This window comes from Penicillium verrucosum (assembly GCF_028828655.1).
Source record: "Penicillium verrucosum strain IBT 35672 chromosome Unknown utg000001l_segment0_segment0, whole genome shotgun sequence".
NCBI classification, from domain to species: domain Eukaryota; kingdom Fungi; phylum Ascomycota; class Eurotiomycetes; order Eurotiales; family Aspergillaceae; genus Penicillium; species Penicillium verrucosum.
In genome coordinates, this window is record NW_026643210.1 from 10,656,528 (window position 1) to 10,671,821 (window position 15,294).

General features: G+C 46.9%; 7 protein-coding genes across 7 annotated transcripts; 4 read left to right on the forward strand and 3 right to left on the reverse strand.

Moving 5' to 3' along the window:
- Window positions 1-862: 862 nt before the first annotated feature.
- Window positions 863-1,581, reverse strand: N7516_003890 (uncharacterized protein; the record flags this gene model as incomplete). Its single annotated transcript, XM_057216610.1, has 2 exons — window positions 863-1,423; window positions 1,474-1,581. The coding sequence occupies 2 exons, from the start codon at window positions 1,579-1,581 to the stop codon at window positions 863-865; spliced, it is 669 nt and encodes a 222-aa protein (XP_057078493.1).
- Window positions 1,582-3,182: 1,601 nt separating this feature from the next.
- N7516_003891 (uncharacterized protein) lies at window positions 3,183-3,788 on the forward strand (the record flags this gene model as incomplete). The annotated part of the gene is made up of 2 exons (XM_057216611.1): window positions 3,183-3,428; window positions 3,453-3,788. 2 exons carry the CDS (start codon window positions 3,183-3,185, stop codon window positions 3,786-3,788), a joined length of 582 nt encoding a protein of 193 aa, XP_057078494.1.
- A 740-nt stretch (window positions 3,789-4,528) lies between these two features.
- Window positions 4,529-5,798, forward strand: N7516_003892 (mandelate racemase/muconate lactonizing enzyme family protein; the record flags this gene model as incomplete). The annotated part of the gene is made up of 3 exons (XM_057216612.1): window positions 4,529-4,704; window positions 4,760-4,981; window positions 5,045-5,798. The coding sequence occupies 3 exons, from the start codon at window positions 4,529-4,531 to the stop codon at window positions 5,796-5,798; spliced, it is 1,152 nt and encodes a 383-aa protein (XP_057078495.1).
- Window positions 5,799-6,242: 444 nt separating this feature from the next.
- N7516_003893 (uncharacterized protein) lies at window positions 6,243-7,002 on the forward strand (the record flags this gene model as incomplete). The annotated part of the gene is made up of 3 exons (XM_057216613.1): window positions 6,243-6,362; window positions 6,412-6,551; window positions 6,615-7,002. 3 exons carry the CDS (start codon window positions 6,243-6,245, stop codon window positions 7,000-7,002), a joined length of 648 nt encoding a protein of 215 aa, XP_057078496.1.
- Window positions 7,003-7,290: 288 nt separating this feature from the next.
- N7516_003894 (glycoside hydrolase family 71 protein) lies at window positions 7,291-9,428 on the reverse strand (the record flags this gene model as incomplete). The annotated part of the gene is made up of 5 exons (XM_057216614.1): window positions 7,291-7,862; window positions 7,915-8,372; window positions 8,426-8,651; window positions 8,704-9,235; window positions 9,291-9,428. 5 exons carry the CDS (start codon window positions 9,426-9,428, stop codon window positions 7,291-7,293), a joined length of 1,926 nt encoding a protein of 641 aa, XP_057078497.1.
- Window positions 9,429-11,722: 2,294 nt separating this feature from the next.
- Window positions 11,723-12,616, forward strand: N7516_003895 (uncharacterized protein; the record flags this gene model as incomplete). The annotated part of the gene is made up of 2 exons (XM_057216615.1): window positions 11,723-12,161; window positions 12,216-12,616. The coding sequence occupies 2 exons, from the start codon at window positions 11,723-11,725 to the stop codon at window positions 12,614-12,616; spliced, it is 840 nt and encodes a 279-aa protein (XP_057078498.1).
- A 661-nt stretch (window positions 12,617-13,277) lies between these two features.
- On the reverse strand, window positions 13,278-14,639 carry N7516_003896 (uncharacterized protein; the record flags this gene model as incomplete). The annotated part of the gene is made up of 4 exons (XM_057216616.1): window positions 13,278-13,591; window positions 13,645-14,217; window positions 14,283-14,409; window positions 14,460-14,639. 4 exons carry the CDS (start codon window positions 14,637-14,639, stop codon window positions 13,278-13,280), a joined length of 1,194 nt encoding a protein of 397 aa, XP_057078499.1.
- Window positions 14,640-15,294: the final 655 nt, after the last annotated feature.

The following is a 15,294-nucleotide window of genomic DNA, read 5'->3' on the forward strand; positions in this document are numbered from 1 at the left end:
ATTCGGACCCTTGGCTATCCCTTAGTCATTTTGCGAATTTTATCTTGCGGTTGCAGACGAACAGCTTGAAGATGCCCGCTCTGTCGTTCTTCAGCAAGGATTCCAAGCATCCCCTGTCCGTGATAAATATGTGGATAAGGATGCTAGCGTTTCCCCTCTAGGCTGGCCAGGATACAGACTGGTGATGCCTTGCGCATCTCCAGCCTTCCCAGGGGTTATGCTTGTTCCCGCGAGTTTCTGGCATATGGATCTCTCAGAATCGAGTCTATTGACGAACTCATTCCTACATGATTCTTCACGATGCCGATTTCCAAAGCGGCTATTTTATTTGGATGGTAAGCGTTCCAGCGTGGATGCCTCTTTCAACTTTGTCTTGGCTGTAGTCCTGGTCGTGTACTGATCTTCTCTAGCTCTGATCGATCTTATTGTCGAAAACGCATTGAAAGCGGGCGGCAACCAACTAATATGGAGTTATTTTAAAATGCAGTATCACTATCTAGTCGGTTGCATCCCTCCGGATACTCTTCTCAGTCTGCCGCCGGAGGACAAATTCTTTGTGGACTTATATGGCAAACCGCTTCCGCCAAGAACCCGGGAAAGAGTCAGCTTAAATCGGCAGCGGATTCGACAGGATCTAATGAATGTTGAAGAGGCATGGAAGTCAATCCCCAAAAAGGCTCTGCGGGTTGAAGAGATACACCGTAAAGCTCTGGATAATCATCGAAAGAACCTAGGGCTGTAAACTCCAATACATCGGTCTTCTCTATCAGAGATAATCTGTCAATTCTTGGTAATTAATGTTTCATTTCCTAAATGAGGGGTTTGAGGTGTTTTGTAGCTTTGTCTGGCAGTGGGCTTCAAATCAATTGGGGCCGGCGTTGTGTTGGTCGTACTGGATGAACAGGTCACCATATCCTTCCTCGGTAGAGGGAATCCAGATGTCGCTGGCTGCTCCGCGACCTCTGTATCGTACTTTGTACTCAGTCGTCATTGCCCTTATTCCATCGGCGCGCGGGCGGCCAACTGGTCGTTGCCTTTTGTCAAGAATGCTTTCTACTGCCTGTGGGCCAATGGGTGGCAGTTGCGCTGGCTCGGGTGTACGCTCCCATAAATCCTCTCCGGGCGGGTCTGGTTCTAGATGCTCCACGCTGATGACAGGATGGATTGTCCAGGTTGGTGGTAGTTCTAACCGATACGCTAGGCGTCCGACGCGTTCGATGACTTTGAATTTTCCAGCGAAGCGCTGTGCTAGCTTCCGGGGTAGGTTTTGATTTGCCTGGATGTCGTAGCCGTGGCCGAGGCGCAAGTAGACATAGTCTCCTGGAGAGAACCATTTCCTCTGGTGAGCTTTGTCATAGTAGTTTTTCATTGCCATGGCCGCGTAGCTCAAGCTGCGCTCGGCGTCGAGACGGATTGTGAAATCCTATTCAGTGGCGAATGCTTGACGTAACATTTGAGCCGGCTGCTATCTACGGCACAGCAGAAATACTGGCCAACCGAGCTAGAGGTAGCATGCTTAGTCTGGATGCTACAGAAGATAAGACATCTTCTTTTAGCAGTGCCAGCAGACAAGCCAGCCATTATATACACAGACCACGCCGCCACAGTCAACATTGCAGTCAACACAAACCTACGTTCAGCAACTACAGAGAACCAAAATCTACGATTGGTAAGAGCAGCACAGTTCATTCAAACTTTCAGTCTAAAGGTTTTCTATCGCTCAGGCGCCACCAACAAAGTGGCGGACGCCCTCTCGCGTCTCCGGAGTACGAACCCCACAAAGCCAACTGAAGAAAATAACCTAGACACGTTTACCCTAAGGTATTGACGCTTTCCCCGCGGACGTAGCAGAAAGCCAGCCAACCAGTATGGTATTCATAGAGCTTTCCGCCACTATAAAAAGAAAGATAACATAAGGCTACGACGAAGATACGCGACTATCAAAAGTCAGGTAAACACTCCGGGACGAATAAGCTATAGACGACCTATAGCCAACGAGGCTACCCTACAGACTAGACGATAATAACTTATTATACCTAATATATAATAACGGATTAGAAGCACTTTGTCTACCAAAGTCTATAACGAAAGAAATCTTCGGCTTAGTCTATAATCAGTAAGCGTATTAGGGTTACGATAGATATTAGGAACGAATAAAGGGCCTTTATTTTTATAAAGGCGCTAAGCTACTTAAACGATACATCCAAAAATGCCTAATATACTTAGAGAATAGAGTTCTACGGCATAGGCTATACGGTCTACTTCAACTAATTCTAAGTCTACCGATCCTATACCACACGATCACTATAGACTTCATTATAGGGTTGCCCAAAACGCCCGAAGGATTCGATGCGCTCCTAGCGATAACCGACAAGTTCACGAAACAAAATAGATTTATACCAGGGAAGACAACTTAGCAAGGGGTAGACTGGTCAAAGTCAGTCTTGACATTCTGGTAGACAGCAGACTGGGGGTTCCCAGTAGTCATCATTTCGGATCGGGATCCAAAGTTCACCAAGGGCCTATGGCATGGCATCTTCACTCTACTCCAAGTTCATCTATTCTTCACTATTTCCTAATTTAGGGGTCTAGATGTAGGATCTATAATAATCCGAACTCCCACTAAAGTAAGAATGAATCTGAAATGAATCTGAAATGAACCCGGAATGAACCTGAGATGAATCTGAAGTGAATCTAAAGTGAACCTGATCTTGGCCGCTAGTTTAGGGGGTGGGTGAATCTTTATAGAGTAGACTATTGTAGTTATTCAGGTATTCCAATAGTAGGTACTCTTTGAACCACCTATGGAGTATAGCAACAACGCCAGTGACTAGTTGGCCATCAAGGAAGGCGCGATCCAAAGTAAGCTTTAACGCACTTTCCTCCTCAATCTTAGTGGTCATAGTAGGAATTGCTCGGCCTCCGCATTTTTCCTTCTCCCTCTTCTTCTTCTACCCTCTTCTTCTATCCTCTTCTTCTGTCCTCTTCTATCCTCTTATCGCAACACCGTTTCTTCGCCATATCTGGTTTGACCCTGTGGAGCGCGACGCCTCTAGTTGAACCTCTGCTAATAAATGTTCAGTTTCTATGTCCACCAACTCAGCAAAGATAACTGAGTGCGTCAACGCTTTGCGTGATGTCATTCCCACAAGCCTCATTCTCGTGGGGGCGCTGCCGCCAACATGCAAGGCCACAGAGTCACACAAGATGATGACATTCTGGTCCGCGACCCGGCAATTCTACACGATCTCAAAAATTTGGGCGACTTCAAGTTGGTGGAGGGAAAGTTACATTATAAATCGGCTCTAATCGATTTTCTGACCACCGTTGTCGAGACCCTCTCCTATGAGGAGGTTAAGCAAGCCGAGGCCGTCGAATCCATCCAGGGCCTCCGTTTCCTGAAGCCTGACTTTGCGCTAGCAGCAAAAGTGAGGTGTTCATATCTTCTGTAGGAAGACGAATACGGGATCTGCAAGCGACACTCTGATCTCCAGGATGCAATCTTCTGGGCTCGGAAGCTTGAAGAAGCCGGCCAGCAAATTTCTGACGCCTGCGCCAAACTCCTGCCGGTCAGCTACTATCAAGTGGTCATGATAGGGATGTGGATGGACCCTGAAGATTTTCAAAAGCTGGTGCACGTAGGCCTCAGGAAGCTCCTCCTCCCATGGGAAGAGAACTCGGCAGAGCAACGTGAATATTATTTGTGGTCTGCAGAATCGACCGATCCTTTTACGGTGGAGCTGGAGGATGAGGAGGATTATGATGACGATAATGACAAATCTGCTTAAGGAAGATGCTGTGCTTTCCAACAAGGCATGGTTTGGAGCTTAGTGTAAATAATCATATCTTTTACTAGAGGGCATGTTTTAACAGAAGATACGTTTCAAATACAGTCTTTCTTACATTTAATTCATGCAGCATGGTCGCAAGCTAAGCTACAGACAGACTAAAAATCTGCCAATGAGACTCCTCATTTATATAGAACTAGCAGGCCACAGTCTCCGACCTTTGCCGAACGAGGTTGGGGTTAAATGAATGCATTATCTTATACGGAGTATATATATACATGCGGTTACAAGAATAATAGCAGACAGTAAAATTATGGAAGCTACACCGAAGGGGGAAGTTAGGTCTTGGATAATCTGAATATTGATCCTAGAAGGTGGTTTATCATTGAGCTCTATATCTTTGTTCATCTCACTTTCGTATTCCTTGAGGTATCTTTAGATGTAATGATAGCCCCATCTTTCTTGTCCCGCATGAAAGACAATTTTCCCACCAACCAACAACCAACACATAAAAGCAGAATATGCTTATGCATTGAACCTGTTACCCCCTCGACGTGGGGGAGCTGACGGCAATTAGCTTAACCGCCCGGACTTCCCCCGAGGCCCCCGCGTGGGATACGTTTATGTGGGGTTGGGTCGCGAACCTCCTTCAAATATAACATGGTCATATCCCAAATTATATTGCTCTAGCCCCGGAGTTATACAATACCCGATAGATTCATTCCGTAACTCACCTCACAATGGCGAAAATCAAGTCCATCGAATACTTCCGTGTCAAGCCCCGCTGGCTGTTTGTTAAAGTCACCGATGAAGAGGGGCGCTTCGGTTGGGGAGAGGGTACACTAGAAGGACATTCTCTTGCTGTCGAGGGGGCGCTCGATGAAATTATCACCCGCATTGTGGGATACGAAGCGGAGTATGCCTGGATCTATCATTTTCACAACAGCCAAAAGGCTAACCGTCCCTGGCAGCGATATTCAACACATTTGGCAGACAGTATGGCGACTTGCATTCTACCGGGGTGGACCGGTATTCATGTCAGCTCTTTCGGGGATCGACATCGCTTTGTGGGATTTGAAGGGTCGAAAGCTGGGTGTCCCGGTTCACGAGCTCCTGGGCGGAAAGGTGCGCCAGAAGGTGCAGGTTTATGCCTGGATTGGAGGTGACCGACCAAGCGATGTTGAGGCTGCAGCGTGGGTTCCGAAAAAAGAGAGCAGAGTAAAAGAAAGCAAAATTCTAACAATCTCTGTTAACAGAAAAGAACGAATCGCCCAGGGCCTTAAGTGTGTCAAGATGAATGCCACTGAAGATATCAACTGGCTCGACTCACCTGCTGTGTTACAGTCTTGCGTGGAACGATTGAAGCAGGTCAAAGCTCTGGGTCTTGATGCCGGTCTGGACTTCCACGGTCGCCTGCACAGACCTATGGCTAAGCAGTTGGCCAAGGCGCTGGAGCCGTACCACCCTCTATTCATTGAAGAGCCTCTATTGTGCGAGCATCCCGAAGCGATCAAACAACTTTCCGAGCAGACTACAATCCCTATTGCATTCGGCGAGCGCTTATACTCTAGGTGGGATATTAAGAGGTTCTTGGAGGATTCGTCGGTAGATGTTCTACAGCCTGATATTGCCCACGCGGGTGGTATCTCCGAAACTCTGCGTATCGCAAACATGGCTGAAGCCTACGATGTTGCTATCGCACCTCATTGCCCTCTGGGTCCGATCGCGTTAGCAGCCTCCCTCCAAGTGGCCGTGTCGATACCCAATTTTGTTATCCAAGAGATGTCGCTGGGCATGCACTACAATGTTGAAGCTGGAGATATCGATCTGAACAGCTACTTGCTCGATAAGACAGTCTTCGATATTAAGGAAGGATATGTGGCTGCCACCTCCAAGCCCGGCTTGGGAATTGATATTGACGAAGACCTGGTACGGAAAATCAGCAAGGAGACAGAGCCTTGGCAACCCAAGGAGTTCTATGGACCGGACGGCTCTATTCGAGAGTGGTAATAATGATGCTATCATACCGATATTCCTCGTATAAATATGTGTTCAAGTGTTCAGCATACGACGCATTCACCAAAGCGGAGATGAGGCAAGATCACAATTCGAATTGCTAAGATATATTGTGACTTTTTCCATTGCTTTCTTTTTCTTCTCCTTCCTGGCTTTGGTTGCCAATTTGTAATATTCAATGCTAAGATGAATAGTATGATCACCGGCCTTTGATCCGTATGACACGTACGTTTCATCATCCCGATATTCAATAGACGCGCGCAAGAAGTTCCCGTGACAACACGACAGGCTTAGAAAACTATGATGATAGCGTCGTCAAGAACGAGATAATTTATTCTTCTAATGGAGGACCCCTGATCTCAAATAATCCGGTGCCTGCCAAATATATCGTCTTCTTTGTGGATTCAATCACCATATAAACAAAGACACCAGCACATAATGATTCTGCAAGCTGTCCTGGCGTTTGCAACGCTGGGATTGGCTGCCGATTATCCTGTCGTCTCCTTGTTCATTCCAAATGCCGACCCTCAATCCTTGTTGGGTGAAGTTCTGGCAGCGGTTCGTATCAATGGGAATGATCCACGAATATCCAACTAATTAGAAATAGCAATCAGCAACTACTACATACAGCATCAACTGCCCGCACGGAAAAACCAATAGCACCGAATGTGGTATGGGCCCTGGCCTATTTCTGACCGCAGCCCCAACAACTGTCGAATATTTGATAACCGCCGAATCCGACAACTTGTACGTTTTCTCAACTCTCAACCATTTCCACGAGCGGCGATGGGTTACTCATTGATTCAACAGATATAATCATGTCGTCTGCGAGGTCACCGATCTCCCGACAGGGGCTTATACATGTACAGACACTGTCACCGGGCAAGGAGCCGCTACGCCTGGTACCAGCACCTCAACCATCGCTTGGGACGAGTTATCCCTGTTGCCGGTCACCATAACATCAACTGCTGATGCCGTTGCAGCAACAGCGAATGGACCCACTGCGACAAGTACTACAGAGGCTTCGCCCGGTAGCGATGCATCACCCGCTGCTGCTACCGCAGTCACTACCCCCGCGGCGGGTGTGGCCGCTGCTACAGGCGCCACTACGGGTGTGTCGGGCGTGGCTGAAAGGTTAACGTCTACTGGTCTCCTACTGTCTTGTGTCGCAGTTCAAGCTCTGGCAGCATTGATGTAGTGAGTCTCCATTGACCTACTTGGCATTCACTTGCCTTACAACAATATTTTCCCCTGCCACAAAAGAGATTGCTATAAAACTTAGTCTAATAAAATTTAATATTAATTTGGATAGGAAAACATTCCCAAGACCCGCGCAAGTACTACATAGTCAGTTTGAGCTCAGTGGTAAAACTATATCCTGTGAAAGCTTTGGAACCTACATCCTAGAACAAGTACTATTCTGCTTATATCCACACATCAATAATATATTGTGAGAACTACATATCAACCCTTGTAAGGTTCAGACTCAAGCTACTCTACAGGCCGTAGGCGGACAATAGCCATGATCGCATGCGAAACTGCAGAGACCCAGATACGAATCATCTTCGCCGACAAGAGGCACCCCATGAATTCCAGTTGATGGTAGACCCGGGACAGCACTCCCATACTGCGTACAGGTGCAAGGTCCAGATGGACAATACCCATATTTGCAGCAAAAGGAACACAGCCCAGCGTGGTTATTGGATCCTGTTCCTGCAATGCAGGTCCTACCCCCGCCTCCGCCGCCTGGACTGCTACCATCTCCTCCACTATTATCACCTCCGCCGTTCCCACCGCCAGTTGGGGTTGAAGCTGGTGGAGTCTGAGTAATTGTAACGGTGACCACGACAGTTGACGGAGAATTGGAGCATTGTCCAGGGTCTGTTGTACTCGATGGAGAACTTGGAAAAGTGGTGCTCGTGCTAGAAGATGGAGCAGCTGGAGGAACTGTACCTAATGAGGGGCTGGGTTGACATGACTGGTCACGGAGTCCTTGTTTAAAGGAAGAGAGCCCATCTTGCAGGAGGAAATCGTTGAATCCTGCTGGAAGGGTTCCGACTAAACACCAGTTAGAAATGGTGTCATAAACAATGGTGACAAATCCACTTACCATATGCATTGAAGTTATACAAACCACACACGCATCCGTTGATGATCTCCTTCAAACTTGTCCCTGACAGAGTAGTCTGTCCATCACGAACGACCGCGAAGCTTTGTGAGCCAACTCCCATCGGAATCTCCTTTGCACTTGCCCCTGCTGGTGCCTCGTAATTATAGACAGTCCCGCCACTGTTGACCTGCACTGTGGCTGGGGATGTAAGTAACGAGACAACGAAGACAGAATCCGCCATGGATTCCCATCCATCTGGACGGCCCATGAAATAGTTTCCACTCCCATTGTTGGCTGGTACCATGCAGGTATCTGTAGAGTCGCAGTCCACCCCACGTGGTGCAGGACGATACCAGTAGACTAACTCATCAGATGAGATGTGATTGGTGGGAGACGAGTCCCCTGATTTGAATGCAGCAATGTATGGTTTTGAAATGTCCAGCCATCCGTCGTGGGGCCTGTAGTCATCCGTTAGTTGAGTCGGTCATAATGGCGGTTTGGATATTCTCACATGTCATTAACCCATTTTGAGGCTCCGTCATCAGTATGTGGTGAGTTCAGAGGACCAATGTAATGAGACTCTCCGTAGTCATTCCATGTCACAATCTCGACAAATCGCGGTTTCAGCGCAAGGATCTCATTCCATCTGTTAAACCACAGGAGATCAGAGGGGAAGTTCCAATTCTTGCTGTAAGAAACTTCAGGGCCGAAATGCGTGAAAAACCACGGCGATACAGCTGCTCTACCGTCAGAACACCAATTTGAATATCAACGAAGGAAAACACTAACGGGCAATATAGGCCTTTCCGCCAAGGGCGTCGACATATTCTCGATCCCCATCAGCTACAGTAATATTGTGGTCTGGAGTTGGTGCTTTGTTGTTTCCATTGTTTGGCCATGCCATCCAATTCAAGAGGCCGTCAACTGGCGAGATATCTGTCCCAGTAGCAGGGTGAAAGTTAGGTGCGAAAAAGATCGACCTTCCAGCTGCGGCTCGCAAAGCTGCAACATCCATTCCATCCCCGGCGAATGATGAAACAAACACCTTGTTATCGACGAGAAGTTGTGCAGGGTTGCTAGCATACTGGGCAACCTTCTGGCCAACTGCGGTAGCCTGATCAATATACCACCAGTTGAAATCAAATGAAAGAAAGACTTTCATGTCATTGTTGGCGGCCGATTCGTATGCCAGTTGGAGTTGTTGGTCAGTATAGGGGTCTACGCCGATGTTCAGGGCGAATGCATCAATCCCCAAAGACTTAGCACGCTTCATATCATCATCATAATCCGAAGCACTGTTTCGGTTGCTGGTGATTCCAATCTTTGGATTGTAAGTATACGTCAAGCACAAAGGAGGGAGTCCAGGGCATGTTTACCATAAAGTGTGCAAAGACCAGTCGCTCTGCCGACGACTGTCTTTTGACACGACGTAGGTCATGCTTCCCAGTAGATACTGCATGAACGATTGTAGATAGCAACGCAATCACGCCTAAAATGAATCGTATCTTCGCCATGGTTTGTAACTTTTGAATTCTTGTTCACGATATTCACATTTGTTTTCTGCAAGTCTCACATCCTTAAATATATTTTTGGTTCAGCAGATGACTCGGCGCTTCTCGCAGCTGACATACGAAGTTTAATCATCAGGAGAATGAATGTGATGTTTGCTATTCATCTCTCCGAATCCAATCACAGCCCTGGTTTCAAGGAACCATGTGGTTGGCATAAATCTTTTGATAGACAAAATCCTAGACTAGGTGCGTTAATGACCTCACAATCGGGTGATTGCGCCTTTTTTCCATTCCATTTAGGTACAGGGTAACTGCCGGGTATTTCTATGGGTAGTAGTCGTTGTTTTACTGTATATATGTGCCGATGGCCATACGGAAATAGGTATTAACATCACCTTGAGGCGGGTTAGAACCTTCCACGAATGGCATTTTCAATGTGTCTCCAATGTTATCCTCTTGTTTTTGGAGAAATTCATTTCTAGAGACCCTGTTTCTTTTTGCACTACGCCGGTTGAAGTTGTACCATGATCCACAATGGTAGAAGCTGTAAAACAACCAGGGAAGTACGCTCCAGCATGAATATAGTAAAATACCGGAAGACATGTACAAGATCCCCTGAACCTTACCTCATCGGCATTATATCAGTAACCTCCCGAATGTAACCCACGGACCAAACAATTTGTTTTGAGGATATTTGTATAGATCGCAAAAGCGGGCCTATATGAAGTAAGGAGATTCTATGATTCAACCTGTAGAGCCATTAACTCGGAAGCCAAATTGTCAACTGACACAATATGAATGTAACAGAAGATTTATGATTTTGCCTATATACATACAAATGTATCCTTTTTCGGAGAAAATCGTTAACAATAAAATCCCATGCAGCACCTGATTACCAAATTGTACTACCAGGAGAGCTCTTCTAATTAGGGTTCGGTAGCTCCGTCAGGAAGTACCTACGTATGTTAGATGGGAAAACTCAATTGGTATCAAAGTCATACTACCTATATATTTACATATGAAGAAAATATCAGCGGACTGTTGTAGTATTTGCGGGGGTTACATCCCGTCGAAAATTGTAACTCCAGAAGCCACATGGTCTTGTCACAATACCACATACTTAAGGTAGTTCCCTCTATAATGGAATCGTGTGCAACTTCAAGTTGCGTCATTGCTTCTGGCAGGCACCGAAACGACCTTGAAACCTCGGGACTGATTTTTTTTGGGATGATGTCGAGTTGGTAGAGATAGGCACGTGGTTCTTCATCTCCCATTTCCTGAACCAGTATTAAGCCGTCCCAAGCTGTGTGGCGCTCAAAAAGTGCTCGGACAAAGGCATTGAACTGCGTCATTTGTGTACCAGGCATATCCTCAAGGCATACTAACTATGTAATTCGTCACGAGCGTGTACATTGCCCTTTTGCCCAAATACTTCGTTAGCATGGCTGTGATTAGTCATGTCAAAGGTGAAAGTTTTTAGCTTTTTTTAACATTAGATGCCTGATATGTGAGGCATCAATCACAAGCTAAGACCTTGGATCTAACCTTAGAAGACATTGGATCTTTACATGAATCTCGTCTACATCTCGATTCTTTTCATAAATGAATCATGATAAATACATCTTTTTCTTTTGAACATCTAATTTTTCAATGCCAAAATATTATTGGAATGGCGCCGATTTTTAGTGTCTTGGCAGGATAAATTCCAAAAATAGTCGGTACGCTTCGCTATTTGCCCATATTTTGTAGACAAGAAATCAAAGTGAAAATAGAAACCAGTCGCGGTGGCTAGGAATCTATGAGAGGCAGTGCAAGCAAGACATCGTGTGATATGTAGTGTTTTGAGCCTCTCTCAAACTTCAACAATATACCACCCTACTCGAGATGGTCTCGCCCCTACTGGTTATAATATGTGTGTGCATATTATTGAAGATCACTGAAGCTTCAGTAGAGTACTAAAATGAAATATATATCCATTGAAGCGTAAAACCAGCCTTGTGGCGCGCCGCGCGGCATTTGCGTGTGCAGTTCAACTAAGGCTTCTCCACCCACTGTCCACTGGCTGTTTCCACAACGTTTAGCATAAAAATAAGGCACTAAACCATGGCAAGAGCATAATTAGAGACTAAATTGATGTGGAAATTGTTTTACCCGTCGGTCTAAATATACCACATGGCTGTTATTTCTTTTCCCGCGAATCTATCAAATCCTAAAACCAGCCTTAAATTAGTATTCTGACCCTCCTAAGATTCTTCACCTTTTTCCCGCTACAATCCAATTACCTTAATTGAAAAATCATGAAGTTTTCAATATTCGGATTGTGCACAGTGCTGTGCTCTCGGGTGCTCGGTCATCCTTATATCTCTGAAACCACATGGATTCCAGCCACAACGACATCCGTCGAGGAGTTAGTCCCACAGCCGACTGAGGTAGCCCATCTCTACGGCAAACGTGGATATGGCGAGATAATCCAAGCCAGAGACACCACTGCGACAACCGACTCTACTACATCTACAGACACCACAACCGATGCAACCGATACAACGACATCTACGACCGCAACCTCCACGTCGGAAACCTCTACCTCTACCTCCTCGACATCCACAACCTCTACATCTACCAGCTCGAATACTAGCTCGACTACCGCCATTTCCTCAACGACAACCACTGGCGCTTCGACGACGACGAGTACTTCAACAGCAACTGCAACGAGCAGTTCCACCGCGGAGCTAGATGGTGAGTCTCCAAACCCATGAGGCCCAATATTCCCACCATGCTGACAATACCTAGAGTGGAACCGCAGGGGTAACATAACAGCAATTGTATTTGGCTGTTGCATGATCTCGCTATTTGGCGGCCTCAGTCTGCTCTACTGCTTACGCAATAAAGCAAAGGCGCGACGAATTGCAGCCCAAAAAGAGCTAGAGGCTAGTCCGTCGTACTCGAAGATACCCCTTGCTGCCACGAAACACAACTCCGCCACTGATCTTGAGGTTACCCGCTCCTCTATGATGTTCACCAACAAGCCGGATACGGAATACTTCCCAGCTCAAGATGCCCCATTAGTTCCAAGCCATCACAGCCACAGCCACACTACCTCCACAACATCTCAGACTACAGTAGGTCAATCATCTACTAGAGAACACATGCCGCGAGCACAGAGCAATGATCAACATACACCTTTGGTTTGAGGTGTTGAATTTGCTTGTATATTCGAGTGTGTTCGCATCGCTTGGGGGTTGGGGTGTTCTTGATTGATATTTTATGTTTGAAGCGTTAGCATTAGTTTAGTTATAGAGTCAAATAAGATATAAATTCCACTTGATTTTGCTTGGATACCCGGAGTAGTAATATTAATAGCAAATGCCAAAGATCCAAAATGGCAACTGCAATGGTTGTGTCGGAAGAGCCGAAATCAAATTCTACAAGATCGCTTGTAGGGTGCTAGGATGGAGAGTCCCTGCTTGATAGGTGTTGTGATAGGGTATCACCTGACCGACAGGACTGTAGTCTCCTCTCCCTCTTCTTCTTTTCCCCTTCTCCCTTAGCAGTTAGCAGTTACCAATACAATTGCTCTCTCTCTTCTCCTGGCTTCCCATTAATAGGGCTCCACTGTCCATCGACTCTAAGATGAGCCACACCTGCGAGATCTTACGAGAACATGAATATTTCAGGTTCGTTTACTCGGGGTGTCATTCCTGGCAAGTTTCTCGTTTCCTCTTCCATTTTCTGCCCCCCAGAGCGAATATCAGATAGAAAGTGGAGGCCGAAGTTATAATGATTATTTTATCAAAAGAGTCAGGATGATTTAAAGCTGCTTTGCCGTGGTACTCCGAGCAAACCGCTCTTCCACTATTTGAGTTCGGCTTCGATAATGCCTTGCCCATCACCAGGCGGTGCCCAGAATTTGATAACCCGGAAACCAGCTTCTCCCAGTAAGCGAGTCCAATGGGACTTGGACCGCTCCATGCTGTTACAGAAGATCATCATTTCCCAATCCCACATCGCCGGTAACATCGCACCATCGCGATCTGCCAACACAAACTCTTCGATGATCAGTTTCGAATAACCTTGCTTCATTGCACCAGCCAGTTTGGTAAGAATGACATGATTCTCCTCGTCAGACCAGTCATGAAGGATGAACTTCATATAGTAAATGCGAGCGCCTGGAACCAATGTCAATAATGACCGAAATGAAATAGCGGCGGAAGAAACTCACCATGAATCGGTTGTGGCTTGAACAGGTCAAATGCTTGTTTCTCGATACGCTCCGCATCAATAGTGCTCTCTCCCAAAACATGTGGCAGATCTTCGAGTACCAAACGGCCTGGGGCATCAGGATATCGTGCCAAAAATCCCGCCAGGTCATGGCCTCGACCCCCTGCGACATCAACCATAAGCGTTTCCGCGTCGGGATTAGCATCACATAGAAGACGTTCTTCCACCGGGAACCATTCAAGCCAACCGGGTCGCGCGCCACGGTCACCTTCCATAAAAGTATTGCAATAATCAAGCTTCTCTGGATTCTGTGGCAACCAGGCCCAAATCGATTCATCAATCTTCTCGGTGAATTGTAGCGGGCCTGTAGTGGCGCCCTGTGGGTTTCGGTGGTCCTGGCGGCGGAGGAACTCGGGGACCTTAGCAAGAGTAGGCATGCCAACATCGAATATAAACTTGATCACAGAAATACTTAGTCTGTCAGTCAGCTGACGCGTCATCGTAGTCGCGATATAGACGCGCGTGTCGCATTCGCCAACATAGTCAATTCCAACTAAGATCCGCAAGACTCGTTCTATCCGGGCGGTTCTATCGTCAGTCGCCCAATCAATATCGGGCAGCCAATCGATGATGACTTACCAACTAGGATTGGACTGGCCTTTTTGACGGCTGCCAGATCATCAAGTGACACCGGCCCATTACGCTCCGTTAGCGTTGCGAATATGTCCATGTCGAGGGCGATGCGCACGCACATGGCGTGAGTAGGCTAGACTAGGTTAGCACCAATATCGTCACCCTGGATGGTCTAATAATTACAGAGTAGGCCAGATGATAGACCGAATCCTGTGGCTTCTGTAATGCATTCACCAGTCTCTGTGCTGCCTTCAGCGCGGCGACGCGATCTGTCTCTTCGCGCTGACTCCGGAAAGCCCCCAGTGACTCCGTCACCTGGTTCTGTAGCTGGTCAATTGACTCATTGCACACAGTGGTTGCCATCGTTGTATTCTGAGCGGAGATACACGTATGTATGTATGTATGCAAAGGGGGCCGAGGTTGTTGCGATTCGAAACAAGGTGTAGAATAACTGCTGGGAGCAAAATTGGGGTTAGTGAAATTGGTGGCGATAATGCTAGATTACCTGGCCCTTCACTCTGTCTTACGTCCCCCCCTTGTTAGATGTCTTCGCTAGTCATCCGCTAAAAGTGAGAAAGTGGATAAGCCATGCTGTGGTGTGCTTGGTCGGCTCATGATATTCGGGTTTCTCGCCCCCAACGTCTTGGAAACGGTAGTGCAAGATAGTGAAAGACGGCATCTGGACGGTCCTTCCAAGGCCAAAAGACTGCAAGCCGTCGCTCCCACATATTTACTGCTCAATATTTGTCTTTCCAATATGACAGGATTCCGACCTAACCCAGTGGAAACATTAAGTGCATCTTCACCTTTGTATGCGGAAGTTGACAGATGGTAACAAAGACAATGCATTGTTCACCAACGGCCCTGGATTCATGATCTTCAAGCCCCGTGGGAGAAGGAATGGGGCGAAATGACGAAAGTGGAGAGCGCTATACCCTAGCTAGTTGTCTTCCCGTCTCGGACCGCGCTACCAAGATCCACGTATCTTCTTGTAAGCCAGTGGGAATTTCTGACTGAC